This window comes from Sciurus vulgaris (assembly GCF_902686455.1).
Source record: "Sciurus vulgaris genome assembly, chromosome: 1".
Lineage (NCBI taxonomy): Eukaryota > Metazoa > Chordata > Mammalia > Rodentia > Sciuridae > Sciurus > Sciurus vulgaris.
The window spans coordinates 15,946,692-15,965,329 of record NC_136461.1 but is presented as its reverse complement, the minus strand read 5'-3'; the positions used below and the strand labels follow the sequence as shown (position 1 = coordinate 15,965,329).

General features: G+C 57.9%; 1 protein-coding gene across 3 annotated transcripts in view; it reads right to left on the bottom strand.

Annotated features, from left to right (window-relative positions):
- Positions 1 to 426: 426 nt before the first annotated feature.
- EPHB2 (EPH receptor B2) overlaps positions 427 to 18,638 on the bottom strand; it is a 147,599-nt gene continuing 129,387 nt past the window's right edge. The window contains exons 7-16 of one of the 3 annotated variants that reach the window (XM_079100325.1): positions 15,684 to 15,753; positions 14,732 to 14,840; positions 13,919 to 13,986; positions 7,990 to 8,112; positions 7,240 to 7,487; positions 5,905 to 6,120; positions 4,960 to 5,109; positions 3,652 to 3,845; positions 2,881 to 3,036; positions 427 to 2,391 (exon numbers count right to left, since the gene is read on the bottom strand). In XM_079100325.1, the coding sequence (XP_078956451.1) occupies positions 2,283 to 2,391; positions 2,881 to 3,036; positions 3,652 to 3,845; positions 4,960 to 5,109; positions 5,905 to 6,120; positions 7,240 to 7,487; positions 7,990 to 8,112; positions 13,919 to 13,986; positions 14,732 to 14,840; positions 15,684 to 15,753 (1,443 nt within the window). In that variant the 3' untranslated portion in view covers positions 427 to 2,282. Of the gene's footprint in view, positions 2,392 to 2,880; positions 3,037 to 3,651; positions 3,846 to 4,959; positions 5,110 to 5,904; positions 6,121 to 7,239; positions 7,488 to 7,989; positions 8,113 to 13,918; positions 13,987 to 14,731; positions 14,841 to 15,683; positions 15,847 to 18,638 lie in introns of all 3 variants that reach the window. The other 2 variants (XM_079100323.1, XM_079100324.1) reach the window with 2 other exon arrangements.

Below are 18,638 nucleotides of genomic sequence, written 5' to 3'. Positions count from 1 at the left end.
CTGTCGCCCCCAGGGGCTCAGTCTCCTCCTAATCCCTTCCTTCCCTCTGCACCACAGGCTCTGGGAACAGGTGAGCGACAGATGACAGGCCCGTCTGTGCTGGATGTGCAGACGCAGGGCTTTTAGCTGGTGGCCTGTGGCTTCCATCTTTCCACTGCAGAGGCCCTCAAAGAAACTCTATGGACCAAGGGGAAGGTCCTGAGATGGGGCGTCCCTGGCTCCTCCTCTTCAGCCAGACCTACCTGCCCCTCCTGCTGCTCTCGGTGTGAGCGGGAGCCCCGCTGCAGAGGGAGTCAGGGCGGCCGGTGAGGCGGGCACACCTGTGGCTCTGACTGGGGGTCTGCAGGCACTCTGGGGCCCATGCCCCACTAGCACAGCACACTGATCACAGCTCACCTGACACCCAGAACCCCTTGCTCTGGCCCAGGCATGCTGAGAGCACCCCTATCCGCTCCCTGCCCCTGATGCACCTGGCCCACCCGATCCCCAGGGCACTAACGCTGAGTTCTAGGCCGCTTTCTGTGCCTTTGGGAAGCTAGAGCCAGAAAGGCCACAGGGAGAAGTGTATTCCTCCACGTGTTTTCTCAGCCCTGGGCCTTCTAGAATCCTAAGGGTGAGGGTCCCTGGGAAGAGCATTATGAACCACTTGGCATGTCCCTAGGGCGCCAGGGTCTTTTCTTGGAACTTACAGAGGACAGGGGTCATTTTATAACTAAAGCGTTTATTTCCATTCAATTCACTAACCGATCGTTCTGCCCAGGCGCCTGCATTTGCTCACGGGAGGGTGTCTGTGGCTGATGGTTTCCTGCTGGCCGAGACCTTCAGACCTGGGCGAAGGCCTGGTGGAGGGAAGGAGGTGGGAGAGAAGCACGTCTGCCCGTCTTGGAGGGCACCCCTGGAGGGTGGGGTATCACAGTGAATGACCCAGGCCTGGCCTCTGACACAGCCTGGCTCGGGCTCCCAGAGGTGAAACTGGGTTGTGGCCACGGAGGGCGCTCGGGAACCCTGAAGGAGCCTGTTTGCTGGGAAGTACTGGACAGGGCGGGACGGAGGGAGAGTGGGTGAGGCCGCTTCCACTCAATCTGCGGCTTTCAAAAGCCACCCTGGGTGGGATGCTCCTCCGCCTTGGGGCCCCCGGACCAATCTCACTCACGTCTCTGAAGGGCCCAGATGGCCCGTGGCAGGTGGCTTTGGTGAGGCCTGAGCAGGTGGGAGGAGGGAAGTGTGTCAATGAAAACCATATAAAAAATCCAGAAATGTGCATATAAAATCTCGCCCTTGGTGTATTGCCTAAGTCAGTAAGCAGAAAGCACCTTCTTCCTGGAGAAGGATCAAGTCCTCAAAAGGTAGGAAATGTCAAAGTGTCACTTCACTGTCATTAAAAACAAAAACAAAAACAAAAAAAACCCAAAAAAACCAACACCCCCCCAAACCAAAACCACCCCTGACCAAAATACCCCGGAGTCCACGATTTGCTGTAAACAAACCCAGATGCAAGATCAACCCTTCTCAGTGGCAGTGTGGCTGACGACAGTCACCGCAGCATCCGTCCTCGAGGCGGGGGCTGGCGGGAGCAGGCACCGGGCGGCTGGCCTGGGGCGGCCGTCCTCAGGAAGCCTGGCCCGGGGATGTCTCCCTGCTCTCCCTGACACAGAAGGACGAAATCCCCTTCTCAGCCCCGCGAACCGACGGCAGAAACAGTCTCTCTCGCTGGAGTTTCCAGACTTCTCTCCACGGACAGGAACTGTTTCTGTTGGCCCAGTGGCGCTGGAATGGATTTTCCCAGAGGGGCTCGGGGGCGGCTGCCTGTCTGTCCGCCGCCCCGCCACCCAGGAGAGGAGGCAGCCCCGGCTCCCCTTCACTCTTGTTTCCTGAAAGCGGTTCTGGGCTCTGGCCAGGTCACCTTCCCAGAGGGAGTTGGAGGGAACCTGCTTTTGGTCTCCGACTGGACAGGATCGCACGGATCCCCCAAGCCCTTTTTTTTTTCCCCCCAAGAACCAGCATCCATTTCCTGTGAGAATCCTCTTTCAAAAATATTCCTCGTATTTCCCGCCCCTCCTGGATCTAGATGCTTTCCCCCCTTTTCCCTTTCTTTCCGTCGTTTGAGTTGCACGTGTTCTTGGTGACGTCCCTGCGGCTGGAAAGCTGCTTGGTTCTTCCTGGTTGCCGTGGCCTCCTGGCAGGTGGCTGACCCTGCAGTGGACGGAGCACCTGGGGGGCCGGCGTGTGGGGCGGAGGGGGCGGCCCGGAGGAAGAGGCAGGCGAGCCGAGGCAGGCGAGCGTCAGACCTCCACAGACTGAATCTGGTTCATCTGTGCCCGCATCACCTGGATGCTGTTCAGGATTTTTTTCTGGTGGCCAGCCAGGGTGACCCCAACCCGGAGAATGTCCCTGTGGGAGAGAAGCCCGTGTTAGGGAAATGTCGGGGCCGGAGAGGGTTTGGGACCAGCAGGAGCTGCCTGGGCTTCCCCAGGGACTTTGTGCTGACAGAAGGGAGGGGACCCTGAGGTGGGGCGTGGGTGGCTGTCACAGCCGGAGTGAGTGGCCCGGTGAGGTAAAGAACTATCTGGAAGTCGGGGCACCTGGATGCCGGTTCCCTTTGCCACGAGGAAGGGGAGAGGCGCTCTCACGAAACACCTTTATTTCTCCTTCAGCCTGCCCCAGGTTACAGATGGGAAAACTGAGGCCGAGGGAACCACTTTGACTTGCTCACAGTGGCACGGCCAGTGGGTGGTGGGCAGACTTGGATGTGGATCTGGATGTTGCCCCTTGGTCCCTCGCACCCCAGAGGGCCATCGTCTGCTCCTCACCCTCCAGGGTCCCCTGGAGGTGGGTGGATGCAGGGGCCGGGGTGGTGGGCAGGGGCGGCCGGGCACTTACTCCATCATCATCTGAGACACGACATCGAAGGAGGTGAAGCCGGCGCTGGCGAAGCTCTCCTTGTACTGCCCCATCTTGATGGCCTCCAGCCACTCGTCCACGGTGTTGAAGCTGGTGTAGTCGGGCACCGTGCGGTCCAGCAGCGGCAGGTTGATGCTGGGGGCGACAGAGACCGTCAGGGCACAGGCCTGCAGGGACCTCGAGGGCAAGACCTGTGCGGACAGGCTACCATGTACACATGAGCACGAGTGTGTCCGCTGAGCGGACCAAGGTGGGTGAGTTGTACCGACTGTGAGTGTGGGCACAAGTGCCTGCCTCTGTGTGTGTGTGCGAGAGAGAGAGGCAGAGTGTGTGCATGATTCGGGGAGGCTCTGCTGAGGCTGGACCTCTGGAGGGAGGCGGGGAGGCACCTGTCCGGGCTTCCAATTTTGGGGACCAGGGACTGGGGCGGGACTGACTGCGCCAGTCCCTCATGCATTCTCCACTGCTCTCTGCCGTGGTCTGGGTTCTAGGAGGCCAGGCTTGGGGACCATCCCCCAATGCAGATGAAGCTGGTGGTGCTCACTGGAACGGCCTCCTGGCTGGTGAGGGGGGTAAGGACTCTCATGAGGCTAACAGCTCAGGGAGATCTTGCCCAGAGTCGTGAGTGGCTGCACGGCTCGAGGCCAGGGCCATGCTGAGACGCGGCCTGATCTCTTGGCCTCATGAGGGGCGGGGCTTGGAGGAGAAGGGCGGGGCCGGGAGAAGGGGGCGTGGCCATGCAGGCAGTACCCAGAGGAGAGGGGCGCCATGGCTTTGAGGCTGTTGGGGTTGCGGATCATCTTGTCCAGCGTGTTGACGATCTGGCCGAACTTGGGCCTATGGTTGCGGTCCTTCTGCCAGCAGTCCAGCATGAGCTGGTGCAGGGCGCTCGGACAGTCCATGGGCGGTGGTAGCCGGTAGTCCTGCTCGATGGCATTGATTACCTGGAGACAGCACAGAGGCGGGGTGGGGTTGGCATCCAGCCTCTGCCAGGCCACCTTGTCTCTGGGGTATTGCAGGCCTGACCTCTTTGGTTCCACCTCTACCCGGGGGTTGACCTACATTCCCACCATCTATAGCCTCAGTCTTACCCGGCAGCTGGGCCCCTGCCTACCTTCTTCCAATCTCAGGACATCCGATGGCCTGAGGTGCCTCCCCCAGCGACCCTGCTGTGCCTGGCTCCGCCAGCTCCTCCCCCTTTGCCCTTCGTGACCCTCCCCTACCCCTGGTTTGACGGTCCAGAGAACTCCTCTCTTCGGCTACGTATCGCAGTGTCACTGGCAGATTCAGCTAAGAGATGACCTCCCAGCCAGGTTCCTCAGCACGGCCCTGAGCCCGCCTGGTGTCCCCTTCCCAAAGCCCCCACCCGCTCCTCCATCAGGAACAGGAAGTCGAACACCCTGCTCCAGTCCCTCCTGCCTCTGTGACAAGGTTCACAGCCGGACCGCGGGTCACCCTCCCTGTTCAAGAAGCTTCTCAAGTTCTTGTCTGTACTTTTGTGGGTGGAAATCCCGTGGATAGCTTTAAACCCTTCAGCGTGGAACGTGGCCGACTTCCGACCAACTTTCCTCTCTGCAACTCCCGCTGTCCCTGTGATATCCCATCTCTGGGCCTTTGCATGGGCTGTGCTTCCACCCGGAGGCCCTCGCTCCTCCAGTCCTGTGACCAAGTCCTTCTTGTCTCGTGAAGACTTTCTGGCCCATCGGGTCTAGGGCTTGATACCCAACTTCTCCAATTCAGCCCCGACCACGAAGGCTTCCCCCAGTCCTCATCTTGTCTCCCTGGTTAGGTGGCCAACACTGAAGGACGGCGGGGTCTCCCTAGGGCTGGCCACAGGTGCATGCGTGCTGAAGCGTGCTGCTTTGGCAGCAGGAGGCTTCCCTGCCACCTGCCCTCTGTGCCCCTGAATCAGTCAACGCTGGGCCGGGAGCTGTGCTGGCAGCCAGGCCCTCCATCTCAGGCCTATCCCTTGTCCCCCGGGTACAAGGCCAGGAGTCCCGGTCTGCCCCTCCTCCATCTGGATGGCCAGAAAGGTCTGTCCACCCCTTGGAGACTTACGTCCTGGTTGGTCATGTCCCAGTAGGGCCGCTCCCCGTAGGACATCACCTCCCACATGACGATACCATAGCTCCACACATCGCTGGCCGAAGTGAACTTGCGGTACTGGATGGCTTCGGGAGCTGTCCAACGGATGGGGATCTTCCCACCCTGGGGAATGGGTAGGAGGTTGGCCTGTCTGGCCTCTTCCCTCTACTCCCCACCCGGAGCCCCATGCTGTCCAAACCCCACGGAGCATCCTTGTTCCCCAGACTTGCCACGCTGCCTCCGACCACTGGCCATTTGCACAGACCTTCTCTCTGCATGAAGTAGCTTCCCACTCTGCCATCTGGTCACTGCCTTCTCTCCTTAAACCCTACTGAAGGCCCTTCCCTGGCTCCCAAAGAGTTGCTGGCCCCTCCATCCCTCGCGTGTGCCTTGTCTCTCTCCATGGAGGGGGCACTTGCGCAGGTGTGGGATGCACAGGGCTGCCAGCCTGGCTCCACTTACGTGGGTCTCCTCGGAGTCTTTGAGGACAGGACCTGGGGCTTCTTCCCTTCTGTCTAAAACCCTTCAGCCCTACCTGCTGTCAGGGCAGAGTCCTGACCTTGGGCCTTCCTGGGCCTCCAGGATCTGGCCTGCCTCCCTCCCCAGCACTAGACCTCAGGCCAGCACTGTAGTCACGTGACACTGCACGAGAACACGCCCCCCCCCAACCAGCTCTACCACCCCCAACCCCCACAAACCGGTGACCTGCCTCGCAGCCCCATCACTCTGCAATGTTCTGCACACCCATGTCCCCCTCCGGCCTGGCAGCTCCGAGTGCACAGGAGCCTCGGTTGCTCTCTCCCTGTCTTAGGGCCCCGGGCTTGGCCCGAGCAGGCCTCCGTATACTGCGTGGGGAGCGGGATTTTTCTGCCCGCTTCTCTGGCACTGTGACTCCAGCGTTCCCGGCCTCCACCTTACCAAGGCGCTGGTGTAGGTGGGGTCTGAGGTGTCATCCTCCAGAAAGCGTGAGAGCCCGAAGTCAGACACCTTGCAGACCAGGTTGCTGTTGACCAGGATGTTGCGGGCGGCCAGGTCGCGGTGCACGTAGTTCATGTCTGCCAGGTACTTCATGCCGGCGGCGATGCCCCGAAGCATGCCCACCAGCTGGATGACTGTGAACTGCCCATCATTTTGCTTTGCGAGAGATGAAGAAAATGGAGTCAGCAGAGGAGCTGGCCTTGGAGCTGGGGTCATGCTCACCATGGGAACTGGGCAGGCCGGGGCCTGGGCCATGGGCACCCTGTGGGAAGGACTCAGAGGCCAGGGGCCTCAAAGAGGCCCAGGAGAGGCCAAATTCAGGGTGGGGGAGAGAACTCAGGCTTTGGAGCTTCTGGTTTGACTCTGGCTCTGCCCCTTCCTAGCTGTGCAACATAGGACACATGACCTAACCTCTCTGAGTCTCGGTTTCCTCATCTGTCTGTTCAATGGCAATAAGGAACATCTACCTTTCAGGGCCGTTCTGGGTTAAACAGGAAGGTGCATGGACAGTGCCTGCACCTGCTTCATAGATATTGCCAGGTGTCAGCTAGTCCAATGGCATGCTTCTACCACCCAGGCCAGTGCCCTCTGTCTAGCTGGTTGACCGTGATGTCCTAGAGGGGGCCATCAAAACTGTTCCCTATTGGTCTTGAGCTCTGAACTCCTCTACCTCGCCTAGGCAGTTTCGGGAAACCAAATCTGATGAAAACTGGATAAAGCAACAGGACACCTGGTCCAGTCTGAACTCCCACCCTGACCCTCTGGCTGACATGGGCAAACAGTGCCCTCCTCCCCTGTGCTAATGAGAAGGCTGGCTCAGAGCAAGGACGGAGTCAGGCCTCAGGTTTCCTGCCAACCCTGATGGACCGCCCTGAGAAAGATTCTTTTTTTTTTTTTTTTTTTAAAGGTGTGGAACTTTCACTGTTTCTTAAGTTTCATCTTGCTTTTTTTTTTTTTTAATATTTTTTAGATGTCAATAGACCTTTATTTTATTCATTTATTTATATGTGGTGCTGAGACTCGAACCCAGTGCCTCACATATGCCAGGTGAGTGCTCTACCACTGAGCCACAACCCCAGCCCCCTGAGAAAGATTCTGAGACGGCGTGGGGGTTGGCGGGAGGGAGTGCCGGGATCGATTAGCAATGCCTGCCACGGGTAAGGGAAGGGAACAGGACCTCTGCAGGCCGTTCCTGATCTAGAGCTTTTCCAAGGCCCCGTGGTACGGAGTCCTGCCGGCCTTCCTGCTCCTGCCCCACATCTTGGCTCCCCCTACCCGGAGGAAGGAGTCCAGGGAGCCATTCTCCATGAACTCAGTGATGATCATCACGGGGCTGCTCTTGGTGACCACGCCCTCCAGGTGGATGACGTTGGGGTGGTCGAACTGGCCCATGATGGAGGCCTCACTCAGGAAGTCCCGCCGCTGCTTCTCCGTGTAGCCCGACTTGAGTGTCTTGATGGCCACAAAGATCTCCCTCTTGCCTGGCAGCTTCAGGTGGCCGCTGCAGACCTCACCAAATTCCCCTGGGATGGACACATCAAGAGAGGTGGGCGGTCACCTGCGGGGCAGAAGGGCCCCGGCCTTCTTCCCCTCTGATGGTCAGCTCGCCCTCTCAGACACAGAACCCCTCTGAGAATGTGGGGCCCAGACAAGGCCCAGGCGCTTCTGGGAGAAGAGAGTGGGGTGAGCCCTTCAGGGGTGGCCCTGGTACTGTGCTGGGTGTGGGGGTGGGGACACAGGGGATCCGGGAAGGGGGAGAGTGAGTGGGGTAAGTGATGGGAGGAAGGATGCAGCCATGGGTGAAGGGTCCTGGGAAGGGGGTTCCGACTTGCTGTGCCAGGTCGCCTGTGCCTCAGTTTCCCCTCCAGTCTGCCAGGTGGTTTTACAGGACCTCTGAGAACCCCTCCTCCTTGGGCTTCGGGCCTGGTGGTCCTTGACCCCGTCCACCCTCTGCCGCAGGAGGCACCCTGGGCGGACCCCCACCCGGGCGGAGGCTGCGGCACCTGTTGAGGTTTGGCCACCTACCTGCTCCAATCACCTGCTCGATTTTGACGCAGGAGATGTCGATTTCCTTGGCAAACTCTCGCACTGCCTCGTTGGGGTCCTCGTAGGTGAAAGGATCGATGTAGATCTTCATGCCTGGGGTCACTGGGGGACAAGACCAGGCCCAGTCACACTGACTGATGTGCTCACATGGAAACATGGGAGCCCGTGCCTCCGTGGAGGGGAAGACACGCGTGTGCTGTCCCCAGAACTGGGCCAGCCCCTGCAGGGCACTGGACCTCTCAGGGAGCAGGTGGGGGGAAAGGCGAGGGGAACAGAGAGACCACAGAGGTGACAGAGGTTCTAGTCTTGTTCCCATTCATTGATTAGTAATGGCTTTTTGGAGTGGTTAAGACTGTCTGAGTTGACTAGCAATGTCTGCTACGGGCCTGGGCTCGGAGGAATGAGACTAGGAGGCTCTGGTGCCCTGGCAATGGAGAATCAGGGGTGCAGAGTGAAGGAAGAAAAAGTCAAAAGAAAGAGACGTGGAACTGAAATTAAAAAGGGCAGGCCTCAGAGCATGGTGTTCTCGGGTGCTGCTGAGATGTCCTCCCTGTCTCTCTGGGCCTGGTGAAACCTCCCGTCCTGGAGCCTTCCACCTGCCCAGCCCTCCCAGTCATGTCCCAGAGCCTGTAGGGACGCTTCTCTCTCCAGGTTCTGAGTACCTTGGCTCCTTGCCTCAATTTTGGGTCCCCCACTAGCCAAGTCCAAAACCCTCTGGATCCCTGTGGTCAGCATGAGGCCAGACGTGGGACATACTGAGTTGATTCTTGTAAGTAGGTTTATTTCTATTGAATTTTGTTTGGTACTGAGGATTGAGCCCAGGAGTACTCTGCCACGGAACTCCGTCCCTAGCCTGTTGTCTCACTTTTTATTTTCAGACAGGGTCTCACTGAGTTGCTTGGGGCCTCGCTAAGTTGCTGAGACTAGGTCTGAACTCGTGATCCTCCTGCCTCAGCCTCGCGAGACGCTGGGATTACAGGCGTGCACCACCGCGCCTGGCAGATTTTCATTTTTTGATGCAGAAAGCGAAGGCCACCTGAACTTCAAGGACCCAGTTCTGCCCTGGCCGTGAGCAAAACACTTTGAAGGAAAGGAAAGAGGGTCCATCCCACATTCCCCTCCCAGATAACTGCCACCAGACCTTCTGGCCGTCCCCCGCCAGGCCTTCCTCCATCCTCCCGGCATCCTGCCCACATCCCCCACTGCTCTGTAAGAGGCAGCAGCTCTAGGGGTCGGGAGCTGGAGCCCCCGGCTGGGTGGCAAGTGGGGTCGTCAACCCTGCTTGGCTGTGACCTTGTTAGCTGACCTCTTTCAGCCTCCATTGCAGACATTCCAGGAACTGAGGAGTTGGAGCCTGTAACACAGCCTGTAACTGGCCCACTGCCTGTTTTATAAATAAAGTTTTATTGGAACACAGCCATGCTCATTCCTTTGCCTGTGGCTCCTCTTATCCTGCAGAGTTAGGGAGTGACAACAGAGTTCCCAAAGGCGTTACCATCTGGCCCCTACAGAAAAGCTCGCCAGTGCTGCTTTAGCACGTTAGCCATGTCTGGGATTCTTTGTGTGGGTGTTTGTCAAGCCCCCTGGGCCTGTGAGCCTCTTGGCAGCCCTGGGATGGGCTTTGGGAGGTCTGGTAACCTCCTGGGATGGAATGCATTTTTTACTTCCTTTTTGAATTCAAGAAGAAATTCAAGCTCCTTATAAAGTCCAAAAATTATGGAAATAAATGTAGTTGGAAAAAAATTCCTGAAAACCCATCCCTGAGTTCAGACCTCCAGTTTCTTTTATCTTAGAATTTTCTACACCTACTCACATAGACACATTTGTGTCCAAAACATTCATCAGAGTCTCACAGAAATCCGAGGCCTCAAAAGAGGTGAGGAACCACCGCCCAAGGCCGAGGGCCCGGGGCGGGCGTGGGCTGGAGCTTTCCCGGGTCCCCCTCTTGGCAATCCATGCAGAGTTCAGCTCACGACAGGCCCTACCCGTCTGCAGACTCCAGATGCCGGGGATAGAATGATAATAACAGCCGCTGTCACTTACTGAGTCCCTTGTCTGGGCAACACTGTGCCAGTCTCTATTGGCACTGTCTCATTTCTTCCTTCCAAAAGCTTTTGGAGGAAAGGATGATCAGCCCCATTTCCCACATAAGGAAACTGCAGCTCAGAGGCCAAGTCATCTGGCCAAGCCCACACAGCGGGCATGGCCAGCTGTGCAAATGGCATTGGGAGGATTCGCACCCAGGACCGTCAGCTTTGAGCCCAGGGCGGGTACCCTCAATCGCCACACTCACTGCTGCCTGGATCTGCCCAACCTCCTCCACCTGGAGCCTCCAGCCATGACCCCCTCCTTCCTCGGAAGAGCTGGGGATCGGCTCCCTAAAGGTGCTCTTTCTTGGTCAGAAGCTGTGGGTCAGCGTGGCTGGCTTTCAGCCTTCCTCCCAGGAGAACTGGGGAGGCCCTTTCTGGCCCCAGCGAGGGAGGAGGGACAGAAATGGGGGGCTCAGGAGCTCAGGGGAAGAACACCCAGAACTCAGAGCCCACTGGGCACTTCCATTGCCAACACTTAGATGCCATCCGCAAGCCTTGGCTGGGAGCATGATCAGACGTTCCCCAAACGTCTGCGTGCTAGAGGCCTGGTCCCCACTGTGGAGGTGTTGGGACCTTTAAGAGGGGGAGCTGAGTGCCAGGTAATCAGGCCGTTGGGGGTGCTGGCCGAGGTCTCAGGGACCCTGGGTGGCGCTCTCCTCCCGCAGTCTGTTTCCCGGAGGGGCATGTGCTTGGCTGAGCCTGGGTGAGGACCTCTGCGGGCACAGTCTGCCAGAAATACCATGTCTGTGTGATTCACAGCTGTCAGGGTTGCTGACTGTCATCCTGAAGCCAGATGGGAACTTCAGGAGGTGGGGGGTGGGAACCAGGTGTGCAGAGTCCCGGGTTTGAATTCTGACTCTGCCGCTAAAGAGAGTCACGAGTTTGGATCCAGTCCCAACCACTGTGTTGACCCAGCTGTGTACCGTTGGGTGTTACCTGACGTTGGCTCACTTGTTTCCGTCTGCAAAATGGATGTAGTAAGCATCAACCTTATTAGGGGATTGTGCAGATTAAATGAGAATATCTTATTAAAGGGCTGAGTACTACAGCTGGCAAATAGCATTAACTAACTACCTGTTAATAAAGAAGAGTTGGCTGTTGCTAAGTCTTATTATTACAAAGCACCTCAACTTCCACTAATTCATTTACAGCCCTGTGAAATAAGTGGACCAGTCCAGTAATGTCCCATATTAGGATGCCGAGGCTCAGAAAGGGTTGGTAACTTCCCCAAGGTCACCCAGCTGGCCAGTGGCCGAGCAGGGATAAGAAACAGGGTAAGTTCCTCTGGTTCCGCACCCAGGCCTTGGTCCCTACTGAGTGCCCGCTGAAGGATGGAAAACAGCCCACGCAGGGACTCGGAGCGGTCACATGCATCTCTGGGCCTCAGCCTCCTCCTGTGTCCTGGCCACACAGGGTTGTGGGTGGATCTGGGATCACAGGGCAGGCTGTGCTTTGAAAAGAACAAAGTCCTGCTCGGGTCTGATGTTACAGCGCAGGACGCGGGGAGTGCGGACTTCGGCCTTAACATGTATCGATCTGGGAACAAACCCTGGGGTCTATTTTTAAAATCAGCCTCACCTGCTTCCTTGTTATTGACTCACGCTCCAAATAACCCCGCTCCCCAAGGTTCCAGGTGGCGGGCGTGAGCCTGCTGCCTCCGCTCAGCAGCTGCAGGGGGGCTGCCTGCGTACGCTCTGGGCCGGGCCCACGCCCTGCTCCTTCTCCCAGCAGCTGGCGATCTCGGTGCCCCCATTTACTTACATTCCAAGTGGGACATTAAAAGGATTAGATGGATGAACACGGTGAGATGAGGACGCTTCTGGGCACATGGAATGCACTCACTGTGCCTAGCCACAGTACCCTCCCGGTTTCATTACTTGGGGACAGCGGGGGAGCCACGTCACTGATCATTTTGGTACCAGGGATTGAACCCAGGGGTGTTTAACCACTGAGCCACATCCCCAGCCCTTTTTGGTATTTTATTTAGAGACAGGGTCTCCCTGAATTACTTAGGGCCTTGCTAAGTTGCTGAGGCTGGCTTTGAACTCGCCATCCTCCTGCCTCAGCCTCCTGAGCTGCTGGGATGACAGGGGAGCGCTGCTGTGCTCAGCTTTGAGGATTTATTTGTAATGGACAGGTGATTTTTATTTCTGGGCAGTTAAATGTGTCCCTCTTTCCCCCATGGTCCCTCCATTGCTTCTATACTTAGTCCTCTCCCTTCTCTCTATCTGTTAAGTAGTTACTTCCAGGATCTGCTGGAAATTTTAATGGTTTACTTGTTTTTACACATCGGTCCAAAACTATTTCTAAGTGTTGGAACTTTTACTTCCAATGGTTTAGCTAGGGGTCTAACATCTGGGACTCTCTGACTCACCCCCCACATTCAACGCTGCAGGAAGTCCAACCACTGCCTCCCACCTCCGCTGCTGCCACCAGGTCTCACTGCAGCCGCGTCTGCCCTAGGTGAGTCCAACCGCCACCTCGCTCATCTCCCTGCTTCAGCATTTGATGTCCATTCTCCATGCAGCAGCCAATAAGTCCTGCCAGGGCTGCAGCGCAGAGCGCGCACGTCCTCTATTCCGAGCCCTCTGTGGCTCCGCACTTCACTAAGCGTGTGAGCCAAGGTCCTGCCAAGGCTGATGAGAACCCGCATGTGGCAGTCCCTCCTGCCTCCCAGTTCCACCTTCATTTTGCTGCAGTCACACTGGCCTCTTTGTTGCTCCTGAAACCTGCTGGGCTCCAGCCTCAGGGCCTTTGCACTGGCTGCTTCCCTGACGGGAATGCCCTTCCCTGGGCTTCTCCAAGCAGCTCACTTCCCCAGCGTCTTCGCCTCTTTGTTCAAATGAACCCCCACTTTGTTCAAATGCAGCCCTGACCTCCGCCACCCAGCCCCTCGTCCTGCTCCCTGGTGCTGGCGTCTCCTCGAAACACTGGATCTTGTTTAGTGATTACATTTTAAAATCCCCTGTCCCTCCCCTGGAACGTGCCACCTGCGTTCTGCTGGGGTGTTCCGCTCTTTCTCCTTGGTCTCCCCAGCGTCTAGGCCCGTGTCTGGTGTCCAGGCCAGTAGGCCCAGCATAGGTGTGTGACAAGGAAGATGTGCCGAGTCCCCTCTTACCCAGAGGCGACCGTGGGAGGAACCCCAGGGGACCCCACTGAACATGCTTTGAGAACCCACGTGGGACCTACTGGAACCCCTTCTTGCTGGAAGCTGAGGAAGGGCTTCCTGCTTCCTGACCACCCATTCCGCCAAGGTCACGTGGAGAGCGCTCTGGAGTCGCCTTCTCCATTGGCCCTTCTGGCCTGTCTGGGCTTCTGCTCTGGGACAGTGTGAGGCACCTGCACCCCCAGCCCTGGCCTGATGTGGGGTGGGACAGTGGGGACGTGGGGCACTGGGTGGACAGAGGGAGGCCGGCCTGCTGCCTTCCTCTCCCCAGCTGGGCCCGGGCCTGGCTCCTGGTCATGTCACTTGCTCATCGGTTCACTCATTCATTCTGAGATGTGTCCCTGGGGCCCACTATGGGCCAAACACCCTGCCAGTGCCAGGGAGCAGCGGAGAATGGCAGACGCAATCTGGGTCTTCGGGGGACCCCGTTAGAATGGTGGAGAGACCAGGAAACAGGGTCACCACACAGCCTGGCAGGAGGGGGCCTGACCCAGGGCGGCCTGGTCAGGGAGGGCTGCTCCGCACCTGGCAGAGGCCAAGAGGCGGGGCGAGCTCTGGCTGCAGCATAGTGGGAGGAGGCGCACGGAGGCCGGGAGGCTCCTGGGGAGCCACAGTGAGGGCCGGGATGAGCCCCGCGGGGCGGTGTACATACTGTGGCCGCTGGTATAGTGCTGCAGCTTGTCCGTGTACTCCGAGTCGGCACGCTCAAACCCCCGTCTTCTGGAACAAGAGCAAAGGGCTGGAGCCACCTGAGACGCCCAGGGAGCTGGGAGCCACAGGAGGTGATAGGGAGAGGGCGGGCCAGCCCTTGAAGCCGCTCCCTGCCCCTGGCTCCCTGCCTGTCCCTTGTCTCGTAGTCCCCCGCTCCTGGCCCCACCCCGAGCCCAGACTCACTCTGGGTTGTTCCCTCTCCAGCCAAGTCCCTTCAGAGAGAAATCCCATCTCCCAGCCATGGCTTCTGTCCCCGCCAGCCCAGGGGCCTCTGTTCACCTGACCTGATGGTCCATCTGGGTGAAGGTGGGGACTCAGGGAGGGGCCGGTCTCTGCACTGCGCCCAGCAGAGCCGGAGCCGCCCGCCCTCCCGCCTTCCCTCAGGCTGTGCTGGCCGCTTGGGTTGCGTTGCCCAGGGCTCCCAAGTCCTCCCCGTCTTTCGGGCACTTCAGCCAGTGCAGAAACTGGGGCGATCTGCATGGACCCCGGCCCAGAGCTGCTGGCATTCTGAGGTCAACTCTGTCCACGGTCCTGGGACCTTCCCCGGGGTGACTGGGCCACCCCTCTGCCTTGCGGACCTCCCAAGGGCAGTGCAACTGGCTTTAGGGATGGACGGCTGATGGGCACGTGGGGCTCTGGGCCCACCAAGTCCCTCCCTGGTCCTGGCGGCTGTGGCCTCTGTCCGCAAACACGGCTGACTGGATGCAGGGACCCGCTGGGCCAGCCGGGCCTGGACGCCGGGGCGCCCACCCACCTGTTGCACACGATGGCGATGACCACCACGGCGATGAGGAAGACCAGGCCGGCGGCCGAGGAGCCGATGACGAGAGGCAGCTTCTCCTGGATGCTCGTCTGGTACTCGGCTGGTGGAAGCACAGGGCGTGTCAGCCCCTGCTCGGGGTCCTAACGCTGCCCCCGCCCCCGCCTCTGGAACCCACAGAGACCCGGCTGGCTGGAGAAGGGGCCCCCAGAGACCCCTAGCCACAGCCCCAAGGTAACCGCCATTTGATGAGTGCTAAGCACGCGTGGGTCCTGGACCCAGCCCGGGCTACGTCCCTCATCCTGACACTAGTTTGATGACATAGTTGTTATCACCTCCAGTTGTGGATAAAAAACTGAGGATCAGAGAGGTAAGGGACATGTTCAGGCCCTGGGGGCTGAACCAGCATGGAATCCCGTCTGCCGGGAGTCAGAAGTCACACTGTCTTTAACCTCTTTCGGCTGCGGCCCCTGTTCCCTCGCCCAGGCAGACATGACTAATCTATCGCAGTACCTCCTGCTGAACTTAGCTGTGGCTTCAGAATTCCCAATCCAATCATCGCAGTCATTTATGGATCGACTGTGTTCACTCTCTCAGATGGAATACGATGCTTTCATTTTATAAATGAGAAAAATTCAGAGCAGGAAATGGAAATGACTTGCTCAGAGTGGCCCTGCAGGTTAGGACTGAGCTTCCCAGCGTCCTGGGAAAGGATTGGCCTGGCTGATACGATGGTAACTGAGAAGCCTGTGTCCTTTCTAGGCCACAGAAGCAGAGGTTCCATGGAGGGTTGGGCAGTTTGTGCACTGAACAAAGGTTTGCGACCAGGAGCGGGGTTGACGTCTGGGTAGGGGTGCCTTTCCAATCCGCACAAAGCTTTCGCAGGAGGGGGCCCCTGATTTGTTCTTTCTGTGGAACTGGTGCCCACCTCTTGCCACCTGCTCACCTTCTGTCATTGTCTGGAAGTACATCTTGCCGCTGTAGCGCCCGTACCCTGCCACGGTGCGTGCCCGCACCTGGAAGACATAGATGGCGCCGGCTTTGAGGCCCTGCACGGTGACCGTGTTGGTGGGGCTTTTTATGGCTGTGGCGTTGTACTCACTGAGCTCCTGCCGAGGAACAGAGAAGAGGGTTAGTGAGGTGGCTGCCCACGCTGGGCCCCGCTGCCTTTAGCTGCACATTGGGGCCTTGGCAGCAAGCAGAGCGTATTTCTCTGCCTCGTGGCTGCTGGATTCAGCTGGGGAACCTGCTTTGGCGATGGGCATACTCCTGCGGACACGATGCCGGTTGGCATGGCGAGCTAGAGGGTGTGGAGTGGATCAAGTGGACGGGCAGGCTCTGTGTGCGTTCGCTGATTTGGCCTGACTTCCTGGGGTTTCTACCTCGTGCCTCGAGAGGGGCTTGCCTGGGTTATGCTGGTTCCAGAACGAGAAACGTGTGGATGAAACAGGGTCATGCAAGTGGGTTCCCAGACAAATCCAGGAGCAAGAACAATGATCGCATGCTGACCTATGCCACTGGCTTTGGGGGACTGTTTGTTTTGCAGCATCACCTCAGCAACAGCTGACTAATACATACATTAAGTGGCCACTGTGTGCAGATCCTAAAGACTAGATTGGGGACAGCATGGAGAGGAGTCATCTTATTACTTTGGTCCCTGCCTCCTTGCCCCGGGCCTTGATGGGGAAAGCGAAAGGGCCCCTTTTCAGCCTCAGCACCCTTGGGTGGGATGAGAACAAAGGCCAAGAAAAGGGAAATGATACTCGAGGACACACATAACGGTTGGCGGCTGCTTTGGGACTCAAAGCCAGGCTGTGCTGGAGCCACATCTAATGTCCACATGTTGGGTACTCAGGACCCAATGTTCCCTCCTGGGAGAGACACAGGACACTGATGCTGGCCTGACCACAGCATGGGGTGTCTGAGGCAGGGTAAGTTCCAGCTGTGCCCTCGGAGTGCAGATGTGGTTGGGCTGGATGCCTGTGGCATGGGACCAGGTGTCTGTCAGCCACCCAGGAACTTCCCCAATACCCTCTTTGCACTGGGCCTGGGTCCTGGGGTTCCACAGAGATCAGCCCAGAAAAGCAAAAGGCGTGAGAATCTCGACTGAGAAACTGATAAAAACCCGTGGGCCGCATCCAGGAAAACAGGCACCTAATCGTACCTGCCAATCACGTATACACCACGGAGCCCGGGAAACCCTCCCCAAGCAAGAAGACTGGCGTGAGCACTGTCACCAAGGCACTGTCCTGTGGAAGTTGAGGTCACACACTGGAGCCCCACCTCCTGGGTTCAGACTCTGGCTCTGTGACTTAGCACCTGGGCAGCCTGAGGCAAGGTCCTGGACTTCTCTGGGTCTCCTTTTATCTGTGGAGTGGGAATGATCATGACGCTACCTCAGAGCGCGGCTCACGGGCTGCAAAGTGCTCACACTGGTGGGCAGGCACAGTGAGTCCGGGATGAGACCTGGCCTGGGTGGGGGCTGTCGGGTGACCTCAGGAGAGGCTCCCCGGGGGGTGGGGACACCAGAATGGAATCTTTCTGAATGAACAGGGCATTCCCGGCAGAAGGAGCAGCAGCTACAAAGCAAGAGGAGAGGAAGGGCCTGGGGTGAGGCTGGAGAAGGGGCTGACCTGTAGGGGTTGCGCCAGGAAGTCTCTTCCTGTGCCAGGTCATTGGCCGCCTCCTCCAGGAAGCCTCCCTGACTTCCAAGCCAGATGTGCCCCTCTCGTCAGGGCCCCAAGCACTTGCTGTGGGTGCCACAGGAAGGGGATTTCTGCCACCTCCTCTTGCCCGGGGCCCAGGCCCCTTTACCACCTTGATTGTGGTTTCCTGAGGGAGGGCTGTACCAAGCCCAGGGTGCTGCACAGAGTCCTTCCCCAACACCCAGTGTGAGGCCGACTCCTTCCCTGGCCTTCCAGGCCCAACACCACCCACCCCTCACCAGTCTCTCCTGCCACATCCCCAAGATCCTCCAGACTCCAGCCATGACACACACACACACACACACACACACACACACACACACACACACACACAATTTTTTGGTACCAGGGATTGAACCCAGGGATACTTAACCACAAAGTCACGACCCCAGCCCTTTTTATTTTTATTTTGTGGTGCTGGGGATTGAACCCAGGGCCTTGTGCATGCAAGGCAAGCACTCTACCAACTGAGCTATCTCCCCAGCCCTTTATTTTTTATTTTGAGGCAGGGCCTTGCTAAGTTGCTGAGGCTGGTTCTGAACTTGTGATCCTCCAGCCTCAGCCTCTCGAGCTGCTGGGATTACAGGCACGCACTACTGTGTCTGGCACCATATAAATATATATATATATATATGGTGTAAAAGGATGTCCCATGCAATATATTTGGGACACATACCAAAGTGATTTTTTAAAAATTCAAATCTAGCTGGGAGTGAAATCTCAGCAACTCAGGAGGCCAAGGCATAAGGATCACAACTTAGAGGCCAGTCTCAGCAACTTGGTGACATCCTATCTCAAATTAAAAAATGCAAATCTAATCTTATTTCCTCCCTCCCTCCTTCCTTCCTTCCCTCCCTCCTGGGATCAAACCCAGGGCCTTTGGCATGCTAGGCAAGTTCTCTACCACTGAGTTTCACCCCCAGCCCTGCGTCCTATATTTTCCCTGGCAACCCCACCTTCCTTGGGCACTCTGAGATTTTTCAAGCAGACTGCCCTGCCTGACATGCCCTTTCCTCTTCTATCTGACATTCTACCTCTGCCGGGAAAACTTCCCAGGTGCCCCAGCTGGGGGTGCGGGTCCACTGCCTTCTCGTCTATCTGTTGTTGTTATACATGGCCATATTGTCCAAGGATGTGGGATCCCTGAGGGCAGGGGCCACCTCGTTCCTCTGCAGAACCTCAGGGTCAGCACACAG